The following is a 25988-nucleotide window of genomic DNA, read 5'->3' on the forward strand; positions in this document are numbered from 1 at the left end:
ATGAAGGATATTAAGGCGCTCAACTTTTTTGAAATTATTGTCATTTGAATTAATGAATACTTTTGCTACGGATTCAGAGCATTTGCGACGTGCAAAAGTTATTTAACTCTGTTGGTATGTAAACGTCAAAGGGGTAAGAATAAGCTGAAAGGAAGCAAGGATGGATTGGAACGGATGTGTGATAGACTGGGAATTAGTTCTGCAAACCCCCCCATAAGCCCGTTCGGTCAAATAATAAAAAAACACATTGTCAGGTTTAGGCTGTGGTCTGCGTTTGTCAAGATCCTTTTCTTTTTGGCTTTGTTTTGAAAGACTTCAAGGCAAATCAAGAATGAGAGGTAAAATTGTACATGAAAAACTACAAGTGATGTTTAAAAAATTACTCGAGCCCTTTACAGAGCACTGCACATTGGCACATACACGAGCTTAATTTCTAGATATACTGAGACGGGTGAGGAGGATGTTTGTCATTTCAATTTTATGTAACAGTTTTATACCTCGTTGGTGGGTATAATACAAAATGATGGTCAAAGGATCAGTTGAAATTATATGAGAAAGTCGGCAGCCTGATCATACAGTAACATTCAATGAGTTGATTTTATTTTGGTTCATTCTCTCTAAGTTTAGCATCACATAAAGGACTCGGTTTAGGAAGTTGAAATTCAGTTTAGCGACTAGCAGGTAAAAAAGTTTACGATAGCAACAACAACTCATTATATTTGTGCCCTTTAGATTTTACAAATGATTGAGAAAAATTGAGATAGAATGGTAAAACACCAAAACAGTACTGTTGAAAATGAATAGTTTCTTCTCCTCAAAATTACCTTGGTAATGATCACGATCAAAATGGAGATCGATAGTAAAATGTTTTTGGAAATCAAGAAACATGCGACAAAAATAAAACTTACGTTCGTCACGGCCACTAGAGTGTAGAAAGCGATTGTGAGTATTTTTTAAGAATAATTTAGAAAATGGAAATTTAAATATATTCATGAAAACTGGTAAAATTTTAAAGGTTAACCAGTTATTTTTATCAGCAACGAAGCGACGTTAATTGAACTCACAAATATGTTTGTGGCAACAGCAACAATCTAGGTGTAAAGACGCGATGTGTTAAATAGCCAACACTCATTCTTAGTGTGAACAAATTATAACTGCAATTCTTTCTATTGTCATATTTTATTACTACCGCAGCTTTTTTGAAATAATTCGCTTAAATGACAGAATAAAAATGATTGATTTGGCGACTGAATTGCTAAGACATCAATAACTTGTCACTTGAAAGTTCCAGAAACACATTAAATGGAGAAAAATGACAATTTAATAAAACCGAAAAAAGGCAGGCGAGGATATTACAGCTTAAGCCTTTTCCCGTTATTCAATACCGATGCCTTCTCCTGAAATTTCCTTTAAAGAAAGTTGGAATTTCTTTGAGGAAAGGTAAGAAAAAGCTTTTACCAGCTTTCAGAAAGGTGTGAAGAACAATATATTCCATTAAAGCGTGTATGTAATCGTTTATATTTGTTCAGCTCATCATTTCGATGCCTTCTTGTCAACAGGTTATCTATAATGGTCTCTGTTTGAGTTCAAGTTGGAGAATCGTTTTATTTTTTGACAATCAAACGAATATATTTGGATTCCATTTCTGAAGCTTCAAAGGAACATAGGCACATGGTAAGAACTTGCTTTCTTTGACTTCAGAAATTCTCTCTCATACCTGTCATGCAATATTGATGTTTTACAACTTCGCATAAACAAACGCCCCAACTAATTTCAACTCGCACATAAATTGCCACATGTTTATCTTGTTATTGCTGCAGAGTTTGCTTCTCTTGAATTGCGTGAGTTTTCAGTCTCTCTGTACTGAACCAAAAATTGTTTATCACCGGACTGCCACGAAAGAGATAATTTTTTACTGCATTTGACAAAACGATCGGATGGCGTAAATTCGTATATAACTCGTCTATCGGTTGCTTTTTTTCTTTGCGAAGGAAAAAAACGATAAGATGAAACTCTCATCATCGCAGATCAAATACAGAATTAATGAGAGAAGTATTATTCATTCTTTACCATTCCAACAGGAAAATTTTGGTATATACAACACTATTTTTCCACGAAAATTAGAAAATGTGTTTTAGCGCCGTCAAACAAACGAGGAAGTCATAACTCTCCATCAATTCTGAATTATGCTGAATATTTAGTCCATCGCTTTTTTCAAACACACTGCATATATATATATATATATATATAGTACTTTTTTAATCAGGACCGAGTCAACGCCCAGTGGTCAGTGGTTCAATTTCATGGAAACGTGCAAAATATGGTTGAATCATAAAATATGATTTAGCACATTTAATTTGCGGCCCTCTAAGCATTTGATGAGCGGTTTGAGCCGGAACCAGCAGAAACCATATGTCAAATTTCATTGAAACGCCATAACAAGCTAATGTGGGTACGGGAAAAGGTGTTTGTAGCTGTGACATGTATCAGCAGACCTCTTTCCTCGAGCCTGTTAAAAAATCGCAAAAGCAACTCCATACAACAAAGTCAACCATTTTTTGGAGAAAACTGCTGACTAAATCACGTTACAGGTCCGAGGAATACAGCGGTCGAACGTCTGTGCATATGTGGATGTTGTAATGGATAGGTAGCGTGCTCTCAGGCTTTCAGACCCAAGTTGTCTTACAAAAATTGTAAACAAACACGCAAGCCATTGAGTCACGGTGTTTTAGAAGCGTATAAATTTTTTGATAATACTCAAGACAAGACGATTTCTATTGAAGTTTCAATTTTTCTTTACATATTTTGCGTGACAGCGGTTCTAGCTCATGTTTTTCTGTCAGATTTTAGGCGCGAATAGATGCGCAGCTGGCCAAATTTGATCCCCGTGCGCATGCTTAACGTTTGACCGCTGTGTAGATCAACGGCGAATTCCAGTTTATGATCGAATCTGATTTGGATAAATCTAAATGACCCAATTCGCTAGAGAACTTTAAAGGAACTAATCATAAAGTGGCAAATGTTCAGGTTTTATCTGATAGAATAAGGATCAGCAAATTCCGGTGATCCATATTTTCCGAAAAATGAAACGATCCATATATTATATCCATATATTATATCATATATTTTATCAGTCGCACATGATAATAAACCGCGATATTTAAAAGTAACATTTTGCTGTGTTTGTCATTCGTCGCTGGAGGACTTCGCCGTCTTCCTTTGCGCTATACTTCGTCTGTATCTTAGACGGTAGCCGAATTACTAAATTGTTTCGAGGAGGCTTCAAGAACAGGTAACGTGATTTATTTATCAAAGGCTGTTTTAAAAGTTGTCCATAACTATGCGTCTCATAAATGAGTAAGGTGGATTCAGATTTATAAAACGGCCAGGGAAAGTTTGCATTTGCCTTATTGGCAGCTCTTTTATTGATTTGGGTGAAATATCCAGGCTGCGGTAACGAAATCAATAGCATGAATGGAAGATTCGACTTTTTTTTTGGTCACGTAAAATTGTGAAGCGCTTCCTTCAAAGTTACGAAGAACCTTGCTTGTTCAGCCATGAACTGTTAGAATTTCCTCCTCATTTTATCAGGATCTTTTTTTTTCATCGCTGTAGGATATGGAATACTGTAATTAAGGAAGTAATTCTGCTTTTACATTCACTTTTCTTTCAAGTAGTGATCAGCTGCAATTAAACCGAGTACTTTTTAAATACAATTTGCTGCAAAAGTGCCGTGAAAAGGTGAAACACAAACTCATTCATGCAAAGGTGTTAGGAAGCGTGTGGTTGTTTCAGTCTTTAATAAATAAAGAAACTCGAAATAAACACAGTTTGTGGGTATGGTTGGAAGAAAAAATGGAGCAATTTTTAATTAACTTCAATGAAAGTTTCATTTTGGTTTGCGTCCATGAATATTTTAAATACTATTCGCTTTCGAGTAGATTTCACGAAAATATATTACTATACATATTTAAATGTTTGTGGGTAATGTAGTCTAATGTAATTACTGGTACTGAAGGCAATATCTTCTCCTAGAGGGAGAAAAAACCTCAGTCTGCAGAGGTTGTTAAATTAAATATTCACATCCTGTGCTTTTACATGTGTAAATATTTACCGGTGTTCTAATACTGAATTTATGAGATATGGAAATTATTGCTCGTTAGGAGACAGTCCATCCCTGATAAGGGAGGAAAATAAGTCAATTTGAAGGTAATATCTGGCGAATAAAGTTAAGAGGGCTGATCATGTTTAACTTATCGCCTCAAATATCATAATAATGGTTTATTTTGCGGGCCATAAAAGCCACATTCATCAAATATTTATCCAGGGGAGTGTTATCACTATTCTACGTATTCATCGGCAGGCAATAACTGCGTGAAATCTACGTGCATTCTTGATTACGAATTTGAAATAATCTGTTATCTCTTCATGTGTCATGTCACAAGACAGAAGGGTGGCCGAGTGTAATCATTTCATAAATTAAAAGCTTTGAATCACGCAGGATTTTACAAAGGCAAGAGAGACAAAAATTTATGCTCGCTCATGCCCGCGGGGATGGCTTAATCGTAGTTTCCTCAATCCAAGTGTCAAATCGGTCGATAAATTACTATGCGGGTGTTTGAAGGAGTTTTTCATTTCAAGTAGAAGCGTGCTGTTCTGAAGACGAAATACGCAAAAAGAAAATTCCACTTTAAGGTACTGTTATCACTTTGTTACTTGAATTCTTTCGATTTGATTCGCTGCTACAGGGTTGAATTCGTGGTTTTCCAAGTATTTGTGGTGATTACTCGTGTAAAATGCTATTAATTTCGAAGACTACTCGAAAACATTCGTCGCACTACAGAATCTTGAACAACGGAAATTGGATTCCATTCCATATATGTTCACCGCAATCAAAATGTACATGCAATCGAATCACAATTTTAAAAACTAGAACGTTATTTTTTTTTCGAAGGGAATGACAGATGTACAAAAAAATCCTGACTTAGGTTAGCGAAAACAGTTGTGCATGGTTATCGCCATTTTTTGGAGTGCACGGCAATTTGGAGAATAATGTTTTCAGTTTTTGGATATGAAACACGATGATGACTGCTCACGGTTTAATACATGAGCAGAATTTTCATCAAGATAAGACAATTTTTCACGGACTTTGATTTTCTTTTGTTTCAAGCAACTAATCAAAGTTGAGCTGAAGCTACTTCTGAATTACGTTGGTGCCAAAATACTACATTGCAAGGTAAAAGGAGGTGAAAATCACTCCAGAGTGTAGCCCAGCGCATCATTATTGCGTGTAGTATCTAACGTGGTTAGCATGGGTATTACTAAATACAGACAGGCAATTTTAATGTACCCGTGGTTCATTTTCTGTTAAACATTCAAGGTGGCCAACCACGTGTTACTCCATATTGAGCCAGGCAACGCTTTTCTTCGCCAGGGAAATTTGTCGTCATTTTTCACTCACAAATAAGCCGACCTATCATTTGTTCCTCTGTTTTGAAGCGAGTAAAGGTCTTCTTTAGGCTCACGGAAAAAAAGATGAAATAGATAAAAGAACCGAAAAGTTTAATTAGAAAGACGAAACCGTCGACTGGTTACTGTAGATTTTACAGATCAATATTCTCAAGAATTACTCTGCAAATATGTAAAAAAGGACTACCTGCTCATAAAAAGAGGCACTATTATATTAATTTAACTTTTTTTTTAAGGATAAAAAGCCGATTAACAATAAGAGTTTTGCAAAATTCCCTTTGCTGGACTCTTTATGTCGTGGAAGGAACGATTTAAAATGCCGGCCTTTGATCATGAGACTTAAACGCGACAAGGGAATACTAGTGGCCTCTAACCTGTCATTTCAGAGGCTGCAACCCACACAGCATGACGACGTAGTCTTTTTTCCCTTCAATTTTCCTTCCATATGATATCCTCAGGGGTACCCTTAAGCGAAAGGCGCCAACCTACTGCGCCAGATCGGAACTGCGGTCGGGGGTATTTCGGTACAGCGGCTTAATGATCACGAAATCGAATCCATTTTTTTTGCCGTTGTGAATATTTAACTGTCATACTCTGTCATAAACAAAAGTTTCTGTCATAAGGCAAAGTGGTATTTTAAAATTTAATCCAACACTCCCTATAGGTATCAAAAGATCTTGTTTAAATTCAAGAGTAAAGTCATTTGGAGAGCCTAAAGTATTTGAAATATTAGTGACCTTAATATCACTTGACAACTTCGAGGCTGAAGAAAACTGCTAGGAATAAGTGGGCGCGTTTTGCTCGCGTTTTGAACGCGTTTGGCGTGCGTGTGATAACAGTTACCCTTTTTTAAGACGATTTTTGCGAGAATTAAATCGAATTAACTTCTTTTTTCAAGTTTCTTATATGCCTTTATCAGTGATCTGAAACATAGACGTAAGGAGGGAGGAGAGTTAAACTAAACAGGAAACGCTGTCAAGAATTTCTGTCAATGAATTTCCTTTGTCTGTCTTGAGATATAGATAATACATGGAGAGGTTTACAGAGACATGACCTTCTCCAGGCTGTCAGAGATGTTTCTGGTAGGCTGATATCTGAATGTCTTAGTGGAACGATCAGAAACATTTCCTTAACCATTATGAGAAATATTGACCGCTCTGATGATTCCTCAGTTTCACCTTCGAGCTGCTTGCCAGCCTTTTCTCAACTACAGGTGTTACTTTCAGTTTTTGCTAATTTTTTTTTTTTTTTGCACTTAATTTTTTTTGGTTTACTTTTTTTTAGGCGCTAGGGGGGATTAAGTAGACAAAAAGTAAGAGGTGTGAATACCTCAAATAGCTATTTAATGGCAAACCTTAATTTAAATCTTTATTCAATTGTCAGCGAAGGCGTTTGCTAATGAAAGTTTCCTGGAGATTATTATCGAAAAACTGACATACAGCCTTGCTTATGAAATAGCGCTTCTCAGTTAAGTAAATAGAATTTTGTAGAATTTTCTGATGAATTTGTTAATTACCCGGTGGTATCCTCCATTAAAAACATTGAAACATCCTGCGCTGAGACACATTAAAATTTTTTTTCCAAAAATCTTGTTATCTTTGTTGCGTCGAGTCCTTCGTAGTCTTAAATCATTGTCCATAGCATGATAGCGATCCTTTGTGTTATTTTTATGTGGTTTTGCCGTTGTGCAAAGCTCGCTGTCAAAGTTTCTTTTTCTTTCCTTTTATCGAAATGTTGACGAAATCTCGTCGAAAATATATTTTTCCTCTGCATAAAAGCACCAAACATAACTTAGTCGGTATCGGAACAAGCCGAACAAAGTCTCTTTCTCCATAGCTAAACCTCGAAATGTGTACTTAGATCTTCAAATCAACACAAAAAATTTTGGCGGATGTGCAGTTGTCTAACACGTTGAATACGTGCCATATGTTTCATCTGTTTAAGCAAACGGAGGAAGACCTTTAATTGCGAGGAGCATAAAAACACTTGCACATTTGAAGACCTCAAATTGCAATGAAACTAATAACAAAAATTCGTTGCAGTATGACTTTCTTATTTATCCTTAAATGAAGCATCTCCGTTTTCCGTGGTTTGCCAATGTTGGTGTCTTTTAATCTTACCACACTAAAATTTGTGGTTTCTTTCACGTTAACACCAATTTGCAGGTCGCAACGAAGGATTCAAAATATCGTGACGTGACGCTTGTAAACTGAACTTAAATGAAAAACTTGATACCGCAATATTTATACATATGTATAAATACTACGGTAAACGGCCGTTGAAACCGATTAACTTACTGTGTATCATTTCGAACCGACGAAGGCTAATGTTTCGAATTTTCAAACATCGTAAGTTCTCTTGCGCTTGCCGGACATGTTGTACGCCTGTGAATTGAAAATGGCTATTCTAATCGATGACGTACTTCAAAGCGAATAACTGGGCCTTAGGTCTTATTTGTATTACTGTTTCTTAACGTCATTTGAAAAACACTGGCCACCCGCATGACAATTAATACGCAAATATATAGTTTAGTCACGTCCTTACGAGGTCCTATATTTTACCGTTTCCTGTTGACAGGTAATAAAGCCTATACACGAAAAACAGCGAAAGTGCAGGCAAGTAAACCCTCTGGTACTTTCCATGTGTAATGTACCGCAAACTACGATCTATGCTTCCCATTTTTGAGCACTTTAAGACACCTTTTTTAAGGTAGGACTTGCCATTGTTCGAAAAAATTTATGAGAATTCAATTTCGTTATTCATCGAGTACAAAACGAGGTCCAATATTCAGAATTTTGTTATATGTTTTTATACAAATACAAATTTTTCTTTGAATACGACTATATTTTTAACAAAAATTGCGCTAGAACTTTGATCATTTCGATCTATCGTCTTAGATTTAAAATGATACTTAAGGTTTTTCTGGTTTACTGCTGTTGATTCCAGATGCTAAACTTGTAACCTCGTGTGGAATATTCCACATCTGAAGTTCATTAGAAATATGATACGTTTTTGACATGTTTATCACCATCGACAGTCTCGATGTATCATGCAAACGATCGCGAACAAGAGAAGATTTAAATGTGGCATTCAATCAGAAGCCAACTGAGTAATTTAGTAATGCAGTAATGCCCGAGAGAGATTAGTCCAAGAGTGAGAAAGAGGCGTTGTGAAAGAGCTTCGTAATAGAAGGCTTAACTTCTTTTGTCTAACAACCTGTTGTATTTTTTTATCGCTAATTCCACGATGGACCAATAGAGTCCTATACATTTGCACATTATCGGCCAAATGAGGTTGTGGAATCGCGCAGATTGAATTTCTATGAGTTCCTGTCTGACCACCTTACGCTTTCCTTCCCGCCGAGAACTGTTTATTGAGTGCTCATTGCAAGACAGAAATCTTGTAATCAAGATCGAGTTTACGAAAAAAAAAAAAAAAACACTTCAACACTCTGTCAAAATTTAAATTATTCAAAACTGAATATTATGATATCGATCGCAAATGTATGTATTACAAAGTAAAAACAGCCTTTTGTCATTTGCAGCAGATGAACGTAATTGACGAATCTCCGATGAAAACGAACGAGAGTGCGTCTACGCGAAGGGTGAGTCTCTCGTTTTAAGGTTAATTCAGTTTAGAGAAGCCGTCACCGGATGACGTTCTCATTAAACTGTAATGTTTTGCATTCTACATGAAGGATTACTGTAGGTATATTTGTTATTATTTTTTGGCCCTTTAGCGTGTTTTTGAAAAAAATTTGTCGCGTCGTTTGACACACGGATCGGTTATTACGCCTTCAATTCTGTTAGAATTACATTTTAACAGGTCAAAAAATATTGCACGTTGCGATGAGTTAGCAGTTTTTTTTCGAATCCAAAGAACTTAAATGTGATCTTTTAAGCGACAAGAAAACCACAAAAAAGGTCTTGTTTTGGAAAAAAAAGCTAAGACCCTGCCTATGAATTGATAAATGTTTACTAAAACATGGAACGTTAATGGTGTTAGGGTATATTTCTTTCATAGCATTTGCACATTTAACATTAAGGAGTTTGACATTAAGCCCATCTTCGCCTTATCCCCTTCATTAACTGTAGTAAATGGGATCATTTTGTATAATTCCCCTGGTAGCTGTTGAAGAGAAATAAAAAGTTGCAAATATGATTTTTAAATTGTTTATAAGAGCAAGCGCTGATCTGAAGTCAATCCAGACGGTGCTGTTTTGGATGACTTGAAAATGCACAAATTAGTTACAGTTCGGCAGTAAAAGAGTATCATTATTGTTATTTCCTTTTTGGCGAGTTATGGTTACGTGTATCGCGAAATGCAACTGAGTAACGCGGTGCAAATTTCAGAAAAAAACGATTTCAGTTTCTTGGTTTCTCTTTCAAACACAAAATATTTCGATTACTCGTTGAATTTGAGACAGTTTGGTTAAAAGTGTACTGTTTAAAAAAGTGAAGAGAAGTTGCCCCCGTACTTTTTAAACATTTACTGCCATCTGCTTAAGCAAAGTAAACGCCATAGCTGTTTTCTTCTCTTGCAAAAAAACATAAAACATAAAACAAAACAAACACTGTTAAAGGAAGCAAATTTTAAAGATAAAATTGGCAAGGAGTCCTCTCTTAAAACGACAGGCTACTCTGCAAATGCACCAACGATTAGCGGGCTTTTGAGCCTATTGTGTTCTTCTACAGGAAAAACTTTCTTAGTTATTACAGAGGAAATGTGAGATGTTTTACGGTGTTGAGGGAAAATAATGCTTCGGAGAAGAAAAAGAAATAAAGAAATCACTTAAATAAACTGTTTCCACCAATCCATTTGGAAATTAATTGATGTCATGCTTTTCAGGTTGAGAGAAAACTTTGCAGAATGTAAAGGGAGAAATAAAAACATCAATAAAAATATGATTCAAAAGAGAAAACCCTCGAAACACAAGAAGAGACAAAAAAAGGTTGAATTCAAGGTTCGCAACGATTTGAATTTGCCCACGTTTACACGTGACAAATTATGTCACCACGATTATGAATACCAAAACAGAGGGAACTCTAAACGGATTATGCAACTTGCGCTATGTTTTCTTATCCACATTCCTTTTTAAAACTTTACGACGCTAGCTGAGAGAATCAAAGGTTGCGTTAAAATTCAAGTGATAGTAGGGATTACTGTAACACTGTAGGCCACGACGGTGAACAAAAAAAATCTTAATTGCTCTCAGTGCAAATTTATAATTCATGCAATTTTTTTTTTTCTCGTATCAAATTTTGTCGTGACGCAGGTGGGTAAAATTATTATCATTTCCCCTGAGAACTTCTCTGTCAGGAAAAGGACATGTAAACACAATATGGAATTCGTCTGCAATTTCAAGCGAGGAATAACGAATAATCCGGTCATTTTACGCGATTCAGTTCCGTTAATTAAGTTGATAAGCGGATAAAAATTTGAATACGAATTACCGGGATGATTTTGGATATGGTGATTGTCTGGTTGGATACTTTAAGCCAAGAGGCGAAAAAAGATGTACAAATGTGTTTAATTGTTCAAAATATGCAAAACAGAGAGATTTTGGTTTGTAAATTGGTCAGAGATACGTGATGTTTTTGGCTCTCTGAATTAATATGGCGCAGGCGTATTTAAGAGACAATAACGTCTCAGTTGCCACAGACGAGGTAAGAATCATGCCTTATAATCAGAACCCAAATCCACAAAAATGTACATTTTTTTTGCGGAAATTTCAATATATTTCTCAACTGGCTTGAGAACAAGGTATGTGAATTTAGAAGAGCTTTCGCTAAAGTTGTATTTAAGAAGACTTTTAGCGTTTGTTTCAAAATCATTCCTAAATCGAAATGCCTCTGACCACTAGCCCCGAATCCTTCGAATTTAGCAACTTGATGCAAATTTTCAATTTCAAGACTGGTTACACGGTTCAAATACTTGCAAAGAATAAACCGGATCAGGACTTCACCGGTTGAGCTGAATTTCGTTTGCAGAGTCGCGATGCGCGAGTATGCTTTTTTTTAACTGAGTACTGAGACGCGTCTACTCAGTGTTTTACGCAACTTCACACAATTACAGCGATTTGTAATAACGAGGATATGGTAACTGTTCGCCACTATTCTAGTCTATTCGTGTAAAACCTGATTATTATCTGACATATATTTTCCTATTACAATCAAAACAAACACTTCGTATAGATTAAACGGGACGTGATATTAACGGAGATCTTGGAGTAAGATCTTGGAACAAGCTACTTCTTCAGATATTATTGCAGAAAATTTTAAAATTTTCGTGTAGATGAAACTTCTGGTTTTGGAAATCTTTCCCATAAAAAAAAAACTTTCGAACAATTATTTGACATATTCAAAATTTCTCTATGTCATAAGTTTTTAAGAAGGACAAGAATTTCGGATTATAACGGCACCACTTTCAGGATTTATTATATCCATTTTGAAATCGCTGATCTATGCAATCTGATTGGCTCTCAGTAGTGCGATTTATTCACAAATCCACTCAGTTCAATACATTGTAGAGATTGACAGCCAATATTGAATTCTACCAAAATGCCACCGCATCAAATGCCAGAAGAGAACGTCCTTGTGGATATCGACCTGTAAAATGTATAGACTGTATAATGCGTAGGATTCAATAGTCGAATGTGTTTATTTTAAGGACTTTCCAGACGAAAACGATCTCTAACGAGGCAATCCGTGACGTTATTACCTGACAGTCGGGTCTTTAAATGACGTCAATGCGTCACAGGTCGTCCTACGTTCGAAGTATTGTCGCCAATTCAATATATGATTTCAATAAGGACTTTAATTTCAAACTCCCTTTTTAAAAAATAGTGTCAGAATACTGACAAGTTTCGGTGTCCTGATAAGAAATTTTTCATTCAAGAAGCACCCTTTTACGACGCGACAGGATGTGTGGACAGAAACGGTTTGTGAGCATGTTTACTTTACTTTTTGTAATATGTTATATACCTATAAATGCCTAGTTAGGCTGTAAAGTCTTTTCTATGGATGAAATATATCCATTTCTGAATATATTTGTCCACTCTGTGAAGGCATTGCGTGATTTTTCCCAAACTTTCCGTCGCCAAAGAGGGCCTAAACGTTTTTGGCCTCTTAAATAGCACTTAAAAAGTAGAGTTGAAGGCCAAAAAGCAAACGATTGAAGAGCAAAGATGAAGTTTTGAAAATTGGGAGGACTGAAAGTTTATTCCCGTTACATCACAGTAGTGAAATCTTTTTACCTCGATTATTTGCGCCAATACTTGTATTTAAAGTGACTGGGGAGGTTTAAATTTAAAGGTAAAGCCTCTGAATCCGAAATTCTGCTCATTCGATGTGACTTTCAATCCTGTTTCTTAAAAGATGTGTAACGCCCCCGTTTGTCTCTTTCACAATAATTCTAGTGCTGAGATGGCTACTTCTGTGGGCTGTATTTAAATCAAGACTGTATTTCAATTAAACTAAACGGCTGCAATGCATGCGAAACTTGGATTAAAAGTCTTTTTTATCCTCATTTCCAATTGCCAAGGGAAAAGAAAAGAAAAACTTTTATTAATATGTATGTAAAATATGTCCTTCAGAACGCATCAAAATACCCATTTACGTCACCCTTGATCTTTGGGAGTGAAATTTCCTGACAATACGTAAGCCATGGACGTCAATGAAAGTTAAAACAGAATTATACTACAGATATCTATTTTTATCCCCCCTCCTGAAAATTAAGTAAATCAGTTTTCAACTAACCGAGTTTCGAAGTTCTAAGGTCCTTGATTGCATATGCCGCCATTTTGAAAACAAATCAGTCCCCTGAGAACACACACGCCAAAATGAGGCAACCACATCGCCACTCACAAACTATAGTATCAAAACAAAAATACAAATGATAAATAGATAAATAAATACCTACATATTTGTATTAAAACAAGAAAATCATTATTTGAGTCGAGAATGGCTTTATTAGTAAGGCCTAGTTGCTCGTACAGGTTTCCAAGAAATAGAAACACGCGGAGAGAAAGAAAGACAAGTGTATAGGTTGCCTGGCAACATTCAACTTAAAGCAGTGAAGAGATGAATATTATATGGCTTGTGGTTTGACACTTTCCTATTTTCTTCTGAGGAAACATAAATCTCAGAAAAAAAAGTGATGTCGCCATAAGGTCACAAAGGCTCTAAAGTAAAGACTTGTATAGTTTGGAAAAATTCACGTGTGGCAATAGTTGAAATATTTATTCCAGAACTCTTGTCCAGCGGTTTATCGATTTGGGAAGATAATGTCAGTCTTTAAATCGTGAAACTAGCTAAAGCAAGGGTGCTAAGCAGGTGATCTTCAATATAATGTTGTTTTAAAAGGAGGGACAAGCAGGACGATAAAAGGGAAGTATCAGTTTTCGGAAGTAAAATTTAGACACAGAGAAGGGGATTGTAAGCTCTCATTCATTAGGTTTGTAACTAGTTTTCTACTTTCTGTTCCATTGGTGACACGTTCACTCGTGCCCTTGAATAAGTTGTCAATGCCCACCCAAATACCATAGTTTAAAGAGAGGTACGTTGAAATTGATTTCAAATTCTACCAAGTGAACTAAAAGGTTCAATAATTCAAGATCAAGAGGATAGCTTTGCCTGATAACGAAAGTGAGAGCCCATGTAATTTATCTCTTTATTTTTTCTGTCTGCGATCATTGATGGCTGTTCGGTTAATGGAAATGCTATCCGCCTGTCATTATGAAATTTAAATTTTTTAAAAAGCACGTACACAATTATTTTTTTATTGTAAATTTGAGGTCTTCTTTAACTTTTACACTTTTATCCCTTACAACAGGAGGTAATTCATACAAGTTTATGTTCGAATATTTCACCGTCAAAATAACGATATTTAAATGGCTTTTCTTTTCGCGAGATAATAGGAAGTAAATACCCTGAAACTTTTAAATTTTTGTGCATTTGCACATCAATGCCATTTTTCTCACGGAAACTTTTACAGAGCAAAATGAGAACTGATAGACAATATAAAATATCTTAACGGCATATTCTATCTATGAATTGAGACAGGTCTCCTAGATTTCTTTTGTTTGATTTTATTACTGGCCATTAGCAAATGGTGGATAAACAGAAGAAAAAAAAACCTGAAAAGCTTTATTTTTCTTTCCGCATTAGCCAATATTGCTAATGAGTCCTGATATAATCCATTAAATATCTCAGCCCTCGGACAACCAATAAGAAGCCCGCACATAACGATAAACACTTTAGGGGAATAAGCAGCGTTTATGACATGCAAAATGTAATATGACTTTTAGTTGGCTTTTTCAGAAGCCATCTTGACTGAGCTCAGAAAAAGCCCGCGGTCTTAGCCGTAAAAATGCTATCGTTGCAGAAATGTCATCTTTCCCATACTTTGATTCTCGAGATCTCTCTAATAACATTCGTAATAAATGGCGGATCCCTTTGAATATAACAGCTAATCTTACGCGCGTGCAATTATACAAAACACGCCCGAAAACTTGTTCACGTAAAGGTTTCAGAGTAGAATGGAAATTCAAATTTTTGAGAACTCAACGATCTCCTAATAGGAGAGATTTTCATGCATTAAATAACCGAGGTGATCGCATAGTTAATCAAATCTTTTCAGCGAAATAAGACATTTAATGCTCTTACTGTTCCGTCATTCCTTCAGGGTTTTAGATTTTAAGAGAAAAAAAGTTGTTTGGTCTAACGCCATTTTTCTTTTGTTCTTAGTTTCCTTGCAGATGGTTTCAACGTCTTACTTTCAGGAAAAAAATTTGAATTATCCTAAAAATTGAGCGTTATCAAGCACGCACAAACATATACATATATGGAAATGAATTTGATATCAGAGCTCTAGTTATAAGACAAACTTTTACGACGAATAACTCCACGTCTCCATGGAAACACCAAAGAAAGTTGTGTTTTGGACCCTGCTGTGTCTTTTCGTATTTCATCATGATAAGTCGCAGATACAAGCACAAACTTAAAAACTCTAAAGCATTCTCTGTGGGATTTCAACTGATTCTTTTTTTCACGTTATAACGTGATCAGTTTGTACAGGCTATGCCGTAATTATCTTCTGGAATTATGAAAGGAAGACGTTTTCGGTCAAACGCGGTATATGATAGATTAATCAATCTCATTTTTTAAACAATTCCTGTGTCTTCTCCTCATTTATAGCCAAGATCAAAACATCAAAGTATGCCGCTAGTTTATTGATGTGGTCAACTGTTGCATATTCTAATTACTAGCGGTACGGGAAGTTCTCAGTCAGAACGGGAAAAAGTTAAATTAAGGTCAAGATTCTGATTTATATTCCACAATTTTGTTTGAAGAGAGCTTCGCTGAGTAGAACTGGTCGATTGATCTGCCCTATCTTCATAAAAGTCGTTACGTCCATCTTGCTCGATGGTTTAACTAAAAATACGAGCAATGTACAAAATCTCCACTTTTATTTAACAAATAGAGAAGCCTTGGCTGTGCTCTGTTCTGTTGTAAAGCACACAGGAAGCGGTTCGAGCACGAAAGAAGTGTAGGGAGAAACACGAGACGTAGTCATCAAGATTGTTTTGTTTTGTTTATGAACACGAAACTATATATACTACACGAGTGTTGGCCGAGTGTTTCACTTTTAATTAATGAAAAAAAGCTAGAGAGAGGTCTGGGAAATGGTCGATCACAGCACAATTAGGCAGTTAGGGTGACGGCTTTAGCTGTCTTTCCCTATGTTCTATACTCAGATAGAGCACGCTGTTTCAACCGATGACAGCGCGCGTTATATCCGAACTTTATTATAACATAAGTTGAGCCATGCAAAATGGGATTCATTATGCCATTTTGATTCTACGTTTACCTTTTCGGGTTATGGTTTCTGAAATATACAATCCCACGGCATTCTTGGAGAATCATATCAATTGTAGAAGGCGTGCACGAAGGAGGAACCAACACAAGCGAAAAATGTCCTTTGTGACAAACAAGGAATCAAAGACACAAAAATATCTGTTTTATCCAAAAGTCCATCGCAGAAAAGCCCAAAGGAAAACTTGAACAAATCAACGTTTAAATCGTTCCGTGAGGTCATGTTATCGGTTTTTTTTCTGTTCGTACTTTTTGCCTTGTTATACCGTATAACACCATAACATTTTGCGTTTCCTGTTGCCCTAATGTAATAAAATAGCATGATGATGGCATTATGAAGTAGTTTACATATCCTTCCTGTTGATAATCAGCTCAGTTCCTCGATTATCCGCCGACGCAACTAAACAGGTCCTTCAGTTAATAACTCTGCTAATTTGTTAAAAGCTTTTAGCGCGTATCCTACCTCATAGTTGTGGCGACCGTGCAACTGTCACAGTCAAGGTGAAGAAATCCTACTGTGAACATCATATACCGATATGCCAAATTGTTTGAGCATGCGTGGTATTACTTCAGAAGATTTGTTTTGGCTTTTTAATTGGTTATTTCGCCAATGATTTTCAAAAATCGTCTGGCGAGATAATTGTTGACTTTTTGTGGTGTCTGTAATAACGGAGTTGCAATTTTTATCTCATCTGTATTTAAAAAACCATGGTGTGCTATAAAGCTTATTAAGGCAGCTGCCGAGACTTTTAAACTAAATGACTTTTTATCTCTGGCTGAGGCAAAATGTGAAAAAAGGTGACCTTCACAGGAAAAACTGAGACTGTGCCTAGCTTTGTGTCATGTGGAGGAAAATTTCTTGTGTCTGGTAAAAACCTGATTTTCAAATTTGTCTGTAAAATATCTTTTAGAAGGTTGCAACATTGCAGCGATGAACTGTGGTGGAAGCGTATTCCACTCTTTTCAAAATTGTTGGAAAAACTCGTGAGAAAGGCCACTTTAATTTGCTGAGCTCACACAATCAAGCTTGGCCCTTGGTATCAACAGAGTTAGGACACAGTTTGTTTTGTCGAACATGTCTGGCTAGATTTTTTAGGTTATCTTTTGGCAATCCAAGCTAGTTTTCTCCGTAGCCATCCTCGTTCTTTCTCGATTTAATCGTACCATTTTGTCGCATTCTACCCTCCCAATCGAACTCGGTTGTTCTTCTCCCTTTTAAGGTGCATAGAATTTTTCTGTTGCAGTCAGTCTTGACGGCTCAAATCATTGCGATTCTTAACACAAAGCCATCTTCGTTCTTTCTTGATTTACTAATTATTATTTGTTTTGTTCTTTCTTCTCAATCTAACATTTTGTAGTTCCTCTTCCTTTGACGGTAATATTTCTTGTCGCAGTAAGAATGGACGGCTCAAATCAGCGCGATTTAGCTCCTTCATCGCGTAAGGAGTCTAAGAGATCGAACATTTGCAGCCTGACTGTTTAAATATTTGAATTGTGTAACTGTTTAAACTGACATTCAACTTTAAACATCCCTCAAATCAAGAGAAGAGCAAATGAATCGAAAGCAAACAACCAAAAATAAGCCGAGAAACAAATAAGCAGTCCTTAGCTGTGAGGCTCAGTGTTATGTCATAAGGCAACGATTTACATGTTGGGAAATGTTGTGCTGGCGATATAATCTTGCATTATGGTTGGACAACACGCAAAGTTCGGTCAAAAAACATAATTTATATCCTTGATCTGCAACTTCCATAATTCCTAACTAATTCCGTGTTCTTTTTGACCCCTAAATCGCCAACAAAAACATTTACCAAGGCACCAAGAGACAGATTACAAAAACAAAACAGGACACGGCTTTAAGAACGGCCGCTACTGATATCATAGTTTGAAAACAAGATTGAGGCCCTGATCGACCAACTTAGCATGACATTTGTTGCACTTTTTTCCATTTTATCCAATATTTCTTGATTTTATTCATGTAAAATTAATTATATCTCACCGAAGAGGTGAAAAGTTTGTCACCTTTTCGGAATTAGATATGTTTTCCTTTTTTCCAACTATATTTATTTGCGGCATATCTAAAAGAAGCGACAGCGAAATATAATTAAAACGGCGGAAATGGCGGACACCCTTCGAAGGAAAACCGGAATTGGAGATGCTTTAATTCGATACAAGTGAGAAAAATTATTTAAAATAAAAGCTGAAAAACAGTTTTTGACAGGGTGCCTCGGCCATTGTCCAGTGTGTTTTTCCGTCAGAACTTTAATCGAGGTGACGAGTGAGGAACAGAAAATCTATCGAGCTGAGTAAGTCAGGTCATGTAGTGTACCACAAACGTAATTTTATTTGCTTCATTAAGATCCCGCCTAGTTAATTGAAAGTATACATGGGGCCAAGTTATTGAAATTGAGGGATTTAATTTCAGATTTGCTTCGAGTTTAAGATGTCATCGCACCAAGTGTTTCACTATTACAACGACTTTTTTCTTCTGAGAGTTAGAGGGGTGAAAATTCACCAGAAATAATAAAAAAAGATGATTAAAAAAGACATTACAACGGAAGAAAGGAAGAGAAAAGAAATTCAGCAAATTCAGTTTGGAGTTTTGTTCCTACAGTTCTAGCAATCTCACATCTTGGATGGGTTCTTCTCTATAGTCTTCGCCGAGTGCTGTTATCCGAAGATCCACCATATTTTTTTGATCAATTAATTGTTTGATAGATGTGTAATGGCGTCCACAGAGCTATAAGTAAAGAGCTTCATTGCAGAAACATTGTTTGATTTCAAAATAAAACGAAGCGAAACATGAATGTAAAAATTTGCTTTGCATTTCGACCGTAACTTTCCTGGTGTGCTCAAAGGCAAATTAACTCACTCTCTTTTCTTTCATTCTTGATTTTTTGTAAACGACAAAGAAAAAAAAACTCTAAAAATTTTTTATATTTATCATGTTTATTCATATTCATGCCAAGTACATATATTGCACCTTCTGAAAACGTATTGTTTTTATGGCTTTGCTAATGAAATTTTAATTTAAAATGAGTCGCTCACGCTGGAAATTCTCAACGGAATCGGAAACGACCGAAAACTCCTGGAGTTTCTTTTATAACTGCTAGCATCGGGAGGCGATTAGACCGTCGTATGCAAATAAGTCCGGAGTATCGTAAACTTTGTTTAGTGCTTTTATTGCCGCAACGACGAGCACCTTAATTTCACTTAAGAGGTGACAAAACCGCACTACATTAGCACAACCCTTAAAGTTAAAAGCGTTTTTGAAACATAACATGAATTGTGACAAAATGCTCTTTGTGATCTATATTATGGAGAACGTTTTGTTGAAATTGAATTGAAAAAGAAATCTGTCATGGATAAATTCAGCTTTCTGTCAAGTCTCTACAGACTGTGTCGCATGTGGAAAAAAATTTAAAAGAGATCAAACAAGTCGCTTTTTTTCCTTTGTTATGTATTTATCTTTCTATTATGTCAAGAGACATTGGGATTATTTTGAAAAACAGAAATAACATAACAGCGTACATAGAGAAAACAATTCATAAATTTAAGACATTCAATGCCCCGTTCATAATTAGTGGTTTTATCGCTGTGTTTTTAGAAAATTGCCTGACACACATTTTAGCATGATAACAAGTTATCATCAAAATTCAATTCTACTCACTCGAATACAATATTTTGCTCAATCTCTTATCTGCAGGTCCACTGCGGCGAGCTTATTAGGAGGGCGTAAAAGCCAAGTTGGCGATTAGCAGAACCAATGAAATACTCTGTCAAAAAAGAAAGGAGACGTCTTTCTGTTCGAAGCTAAACATATGGTAATTTTAAAGTTTTTGTTGTACTGTTTTCGAATCAATCGTTTTTGTAATCGAACACGTGGCCGCCTTTTATCTCAAAGATCACAGAGAAGCTTGTTTGAAGAGGACTCGGTCTCGTAAACAGCACGTTCAAAACTGTGATCCAACTGAACAGGTCATAACACTGCTCTTGAAAAAAAAACAAACAGTGCATTTCAAGAAGAACTCCGACGCTGGAAGTAACTACGACATGATTTTAAACTGGCTTTAACTAAGACAAACGTTGATGATCTTGGTGTGGAAATCCATCAATGTTTCACACAAGCGTTTCGGGTGCATTATTTAAGAAACATCGTATCTCTAACAATAACAAAAACCAGCGAAAATCAATTTCCGATTATCCCAGAACTTCTATTGGGTCTACAAACGACCGGCGGGTGAAAGGGTCATTTGCTTCTACCAACGACAGGCGTTTGACGATCAACGTGAGTGGAATTAAGTTCCAAACGTGGCAAAGTACACTGTTGCGCTTTCCTGACTCTCTGTTAGGAAGCATCGATACGATGCAGCAATTCTACGACGCGCGACGGAAGGAGTATTTTCTTGATCGAGACCCATATCTGTTCAAGTTTGTACTGAATTACTACCGTTATGGCAAGCTTCATTGCTCGCAAGAAGACTGTCCCGCGGCTTTCGAGGAGGAATTGCAATTTTACGGGTTTTCAATTTACGATGTAAACAATTGCTGCTGGGATCATTGCAGTCCAAAAGAGAAAGGAGTTCTCGTCGAAGGAGACAATGACGAACTTAAGGGGGAATATTTAAATTGCAACGGCAATTTATGCGACTTACATTGCGAACCAAAACTCACTCTTAAGCAGAAGATTTGGCGAACCATAGGCCCCTCGAAGACGACTAATACTGGAGTGATATTCCACATAATTTACGGGTTTTTCATATTTGTAAGTGTTTTAATAGCTTCATTGGAGACACTGCGTTGCGGGGAAACATCGACGTGCGGAGAGGAACACCACCAAATATTCTTCACCATTGAGTCAATATGTGTCATCATTTTCACAGCTGAGCTCTTGATTAGGTTCTACGTTTGTCCGCAAAAGAAGAAATTTATGTTAGACGCAATGAACGTAATCGATTTATTAGCAATAGTTCCTTACTATTTAACTCTGGTAGTGGAAAGTTTTGGTGGGGAGACAAGTTTTCTGCAGATACTTAAGGTGTTAAGAGTGATTCGTATTCTGAAACTCACCCGGAACTCTCGAAGACTTCGGTGCCTTTTGTTGACTTTACGGCGATGTGCTGTCGACATCGTCTTCCTCTACTGCATCTGTTTCTTGGCGATAATCTTATTTGGAACAGCGATTTATTATTTAGAACTCGCGGAGGGGGATCCGCAGTTTTCAAGTATTCCAGAATCATTTTGGTACATCTGTGTCACTCTCATGACTGTGGGGTAAGGATCATTTGTTTATATAATTTTTTTGCGATCGAAGTATCGCAATTTATGTTTAAATGTAAAATTTGTGTTAGTTATTCTTATTACTGTAAAGAGCTTTTATTATCACCAGAGGATTACTCTCACTCTCGTTAAATCAAAATTTCAAAATTTTTCTACCTTACAATTCTGAACAAAAATTGACGCAAACCATGAACGGTTTTTAAATTCGGATCCTCAAGTATTGGGACCAAAGCTGTGACAATTTAAAGAGATCCATTGATCGCATTTAGCTTTCTCTCGATCTTGAAAAAAATCACACCTAGAAGTAAGGTATTTGTGCGGTTTCTTGCCGTTTCGATTAATTATGCGTGGGTACGTAAATTAAAAAACCAATCTGTGGTTTTTTGGTCCGCTTATTCCAGAATAACATGAAAGCGATACAAAATTGATCTAACACTCAATTTTTTAATTTTCTTACGGTAAAAAATGAAGGGAAAGTTTGGCAATAACTATGAATATACTCGAAGCTCGAGATTTCAATTAGTATTAAGTGTCTTTTGTGTACGCAAATCGCCCTAAAATCCACAGCACTTCTCGAGGTTTATTGAACTTTACAATAAAATAAGCCTTGCTGAGAACGATATTTTCAAAATTGCAATTGAGTGTCTCCAGCTGCTAGGCAAAGTATTATTTGTATTAAAGCTCTTTGTATAAGAACTAAAACCTTGCGGTATTTGCTGACAATTTCAATGACTCAAGCGAGAAAAGACAATGCCTTTAATTTTCACCGTCGACCGACTTAAAAAGATACTTTGTATTGCCAGCTTTCAGCCGGCTCAATGGCTAATTTAGCTCCAGGGTTAAATGGACTCCACACTGACTCTTAAATTCTAGCGTTGTGTGAAAATAGTCTGTAGGGCCAGTAGCTAACTTCGTCGCAAAATGAAGAATTACATTATTACAAGCAAAGAGGTGAAAGGGATGAACAGGAAAACGAAACGATCTCACAAAGGCAAAAAAGGGAAAGATTAATCGGCGACTCTAGGAAAAGAAATTAAAAACTTAAAAAACTAAATTGAGAGTAAAATACAGTGAAGATCTAGAGTTAGATTGCTGGATATCTAATTCTCATTAGAGCGTCAAATTTATTTGAGTGCAAATATCCTGAGGGAACCTTCGAGCTAATCTTAAATCATATGCATTTTCATTCTTTATAAATACCGCTCAAACACATAGAAATCAATGCTTTAATGACTGCGATAACTAATTTTCACACGCAAAAATCATACGCAGAATTCAATACTCAGGTTACCACGATAACTAATTTTCATTGGTTGGATCCAACATAATGACCAGCTCTCAGTTGGCTTATTAGCTCAGTTGGTAGAACGCTCACCGGTGTCGCAGAGGTTATGAGTTTAAATCCGGTACGGGCCTGAATTTTTTTTCAGGCCTTATTTCAACTACTAGTTTAGTAGTGTTCATAACTGCGAGGATCGCTTTTTTATTCGTATCAACTGTATATACTTAACGTAGCTGCAACGTAAATATGTTTCTCGTTAGCTAGAAATTGCTCTGTGTCGTAATTAATCGAGTGATTCAATCGTTCTAATATATATGTTGTATTATGTTTATCACCGTGTAGTTACGGGGACGTCGTGCCGTCATCGATTCTTGGTAAGATAGTTGGTTCCATTTGCTGTGTTTCTGGAGTAGTTTTACTTGCGTTGCCGATTCCAATCCTGCAAGAAAAACAAGTACCATGCACGTTGGAATCTGTGACAGCAAGAAGGAAGCGGAGGCCTGGTGAAAAGACAAATGTGGAGTGCGCAACCTGTTTGGAGGAAAAGCGCTGTTCACTAAGGGAGATCTTTAAAGGTGAAACGAATGGTGATAACTCGAACCTCATGGGAAATAACATTGGACATTAAATCATTAGGCATGATGTTTTCAAATCCCTTTCAGTCTCAATAATGCTTTTTCTCAACGAAAATTAGCCCATTTCACGATTCGATCTTGTTGCACCATTCAGTGACATTCGCATTGCGAGGTTCAGAGCCAAACGTTAGACCGCCAAGAAATCAATTTAAAGTGGACCAATTATTTCTTCAAATTATTTCGATGCGTAACAACTTGATTGATAGAGTACTTCAGCATGCAATGAAGTAGCATCGCCCTCTCAATTAATCAGACGAAATACTTTTCTTTGCTGTGATTGGGCGTTGCGATTAGAACCACACCCAATCGAAAAGTGCGTTATTGTGAAAAACAAAGAACAAAAAAAAAAAAACCCACAGCCCCCATCTTCTCTAGTCTATACATCAATTCAGAGGTATTATTAGTTAGAATTTCTACTATTTTTCAGAAAGAAATTCTTTAATTTCATATTAGAGAGAGCGAAAACAGCTATAACGTGTACTCGAAACGTTAGCCATACTATAGGTAAGTTTTTAGCTATAATCGATGTTTATGAATTCGAGATAATATTTTGTTACATAACCGCTGGTCATATTTGTCAAGGTCCATCATTGCGCTTCAGTTATGTTTAGGTCGGTAGTGTTAAAGGGGAGAGTGGAATAGTTGAATAGAACCACAATCTTTTAATTTTCTTTCAACGGTAGATTTAGTGAGTAATTCTGTATTAACGAGACAAAAAGGCTTCTTAATCAGTGAAATCGAGCATCGGATATCAAAGGTTATCGACTGATGCGGGCCAATGCATAACCAATAATCGATTAATATTGACTGGAAACGATATCTTACACCCTATGAAAGCGGGCCGAGTATTAATTGACGCAAAAAGTACTTAACATTATTTCACAAAAGTTGCTGACTTCTTGGATAAAAAGAACACAAAATCATTGATCTGACAAGAAAATCGTGATAACGAAAAACAGTCAATTGATCTCGATCATGCCTACAAAGTTACAAAAATATCTCAGATAGATAAGTCATCGATTTTAGAGATCAGCGAATTAATTGGAATTGACTGATATCGACTTCAATCGATATTGCAAATAGGACATCTCGTTATATTCTGCCATTTTAATCTGCTCCACTTCCCCAACTCAAATTTACTCCACGTGCTAGTGCACATACGCCGTTTGATAATACATGGCATTTATGACCTTTTAGATAATACCATAGTCTATTATATTCTGTACCATAATTTTCCGCAGAAAAGGAAGCTATTTCACACTGATAAATTCAGAAAATTTTGTTCAATTTTACAGCTCAGCAATGTTAGCTTGTGATGAACGCACAGACTTGATGCATTTTGCTATTACATGTTGTACTCAGATAGCTAATAACAATAGTTAAGACTCTTGAGGCTGAAAACCAGAGAATTACATATTATCCAAAAAAATTATGAATACTAAAGAAATCATTGCGCGCGCCGGAAAGCAAAAATAAAATTGTCATCACAGTGGCAAAGCTTTTGCTCTCGTGTGCTAACTTTGTGTTCAATACGTTGTGATTATCCACCAATTATATGATACCCTGTATTGTAAACAAATTTCAATTGGTTCTGATGCGATCACTAGTGATCTATTTTAAGACGTCACCACTAATAGCCTTTTGCTTTTTTAGATAGATTCCATATTGCCGTCCGTGGACAAACAAAAAATCAAATGAACAGAACAATAGCTGAGCACGTGCACTTTAGAACTTTGTACATTTAGTTTTGTACCTCAGCTTTGTACTTCGGCCAAACTTGTGTTGGACCCTCTCCTCATTGTTTAAAGTTCCTTAGAAATCACATAGGACGTCGAAATGTGGTAAAAACATCAGTTTCCCTTTTCTGTTTTTACCTCATTTTGAAGTCATCTGTGACCTGTTACTGACCAGACGCAGGGCAACATGGGATATTTTTGTTCAATATACAACCAAGCTGAAAAGCTAGGCTAAAGCTAAGAGGAGATTTGCGTTAACTACTTAAAGCATTCGCCAAATAATCGGGTAACCAGGGAACCCTTGAGAGAAGTAATGGTCATGACTTTGACCAACCAACTGGAAAGCTAGTTTAAGCTTTCTGAGGAAAACCATACAGAAAAAAGACCTACATCAAGCACCAGGGAAAAGAACCAGCTAGTAAAGATGTCACACAGAATTATACAAAACCGCAGGTGGAAAGGGGCGAGTTGGAAGTGGGGCGAGGGGGAGTTGGAGAGGGGCGAGTTGGAAGTGAGGCGGGGAGGGTGCTAAAAGGCGAATGTGTACTTCAATTGGATTAATTTGATTAATTACTTCATTTAAGTGTTTAAGTTTCGAGTTTCGCGCTGAAGAGGGATTGATTAACAACCGCCTAGATGAATACAAATGTTCTGGGAAATTGTGGAATAAAACAGCTCTTGGAGCAACAGGCTGGAAAAATGCTCTTTCAGC

The 25988-nt window shown here is 36.5% G+C and overlaps 1 protein-coding gene and 1 long non-coding RNA gene across 15 annotated transcripts in view; one reads left to right on the plus strand and one right to left on the minus strand.

The window, feature by feature from the left end:
• The first annotated feature begins 261 nt into the window (after positions 1-261).
• LOC131777167 (potassium voltage-gated channel protein Shal) lies at positions 262-25745 on the plus strand. Of its 14 annotated transcripts, none has more exons than XR_010719110.1 (8): positions 297-451; positions 1560-1674; positions 8047-8084; positions 9014-9073; positions 20050-21617; positions 23248-23480; positions 23968-24044; positions 25194-25745. XR_010719110.1 is itself a non-coding variant. In XM_066174267.1 (8 exons), exons 6-8 carry the CDS (start codon positions 20458-20460, stop codon positions 25283-25285), a joined length of 1485 nt encoding a protein of 494 aa, XP_066030364.1. In that variant the 5' UTR covers positions 297-451; positions 1560-1674; positions 8047-8084; positions 9014-9073; positions 20050-20167; positions 20248-20457; the 3' UTR covers positions 25286-25745. The 14 variants fall into 14 exon arrangements, 13 of the variants coding, with proteins under 13 accessions (XP_066030354.1, XP_066030364.1, XP_066030366.1 ...); XM_066174267.1 differs by lacking the exon at positions 23968-24044 and having other exon boundaries at positions 20050-20167; positions 20248-21617; XM_066174257.1 differs by lacking the exon at positions 23968-24044 and having other exon boundaries at positions 262-338.
• LOC131777171 (uncharacterized) overlaps positions 22880-25988 on the minus strand; it is a 31766-nt gene continuing 28657 nt past the window's right edge. Inside the window, exon 3 of the long non-coding RNA XR_009339608.2 lies at positions 22880-23344. This is a non-coding gene — a long non-coding RNA (uncharacterized lncRNA). The remainder of the gene's footprint in view (positions 23345-25988) is intronic.

The sequence above is a fragment of the Pocillopora verrucosa genome, chromosome 11 (genome assembly GCF_036669915.1).
Source record: "Pocillopora verrucosa isolate sample1 chromosome 11, ASM3666991v2, whole genome shotgun sequence".
Classification (NCBI taxonomy): domain Eukaryota; kingdom Metazoa; phylum Cnidaria; class Anthozoa; order Scleractinia; family Pocilloporidae; genus Pocillopora; species Pocillopora verrucosa.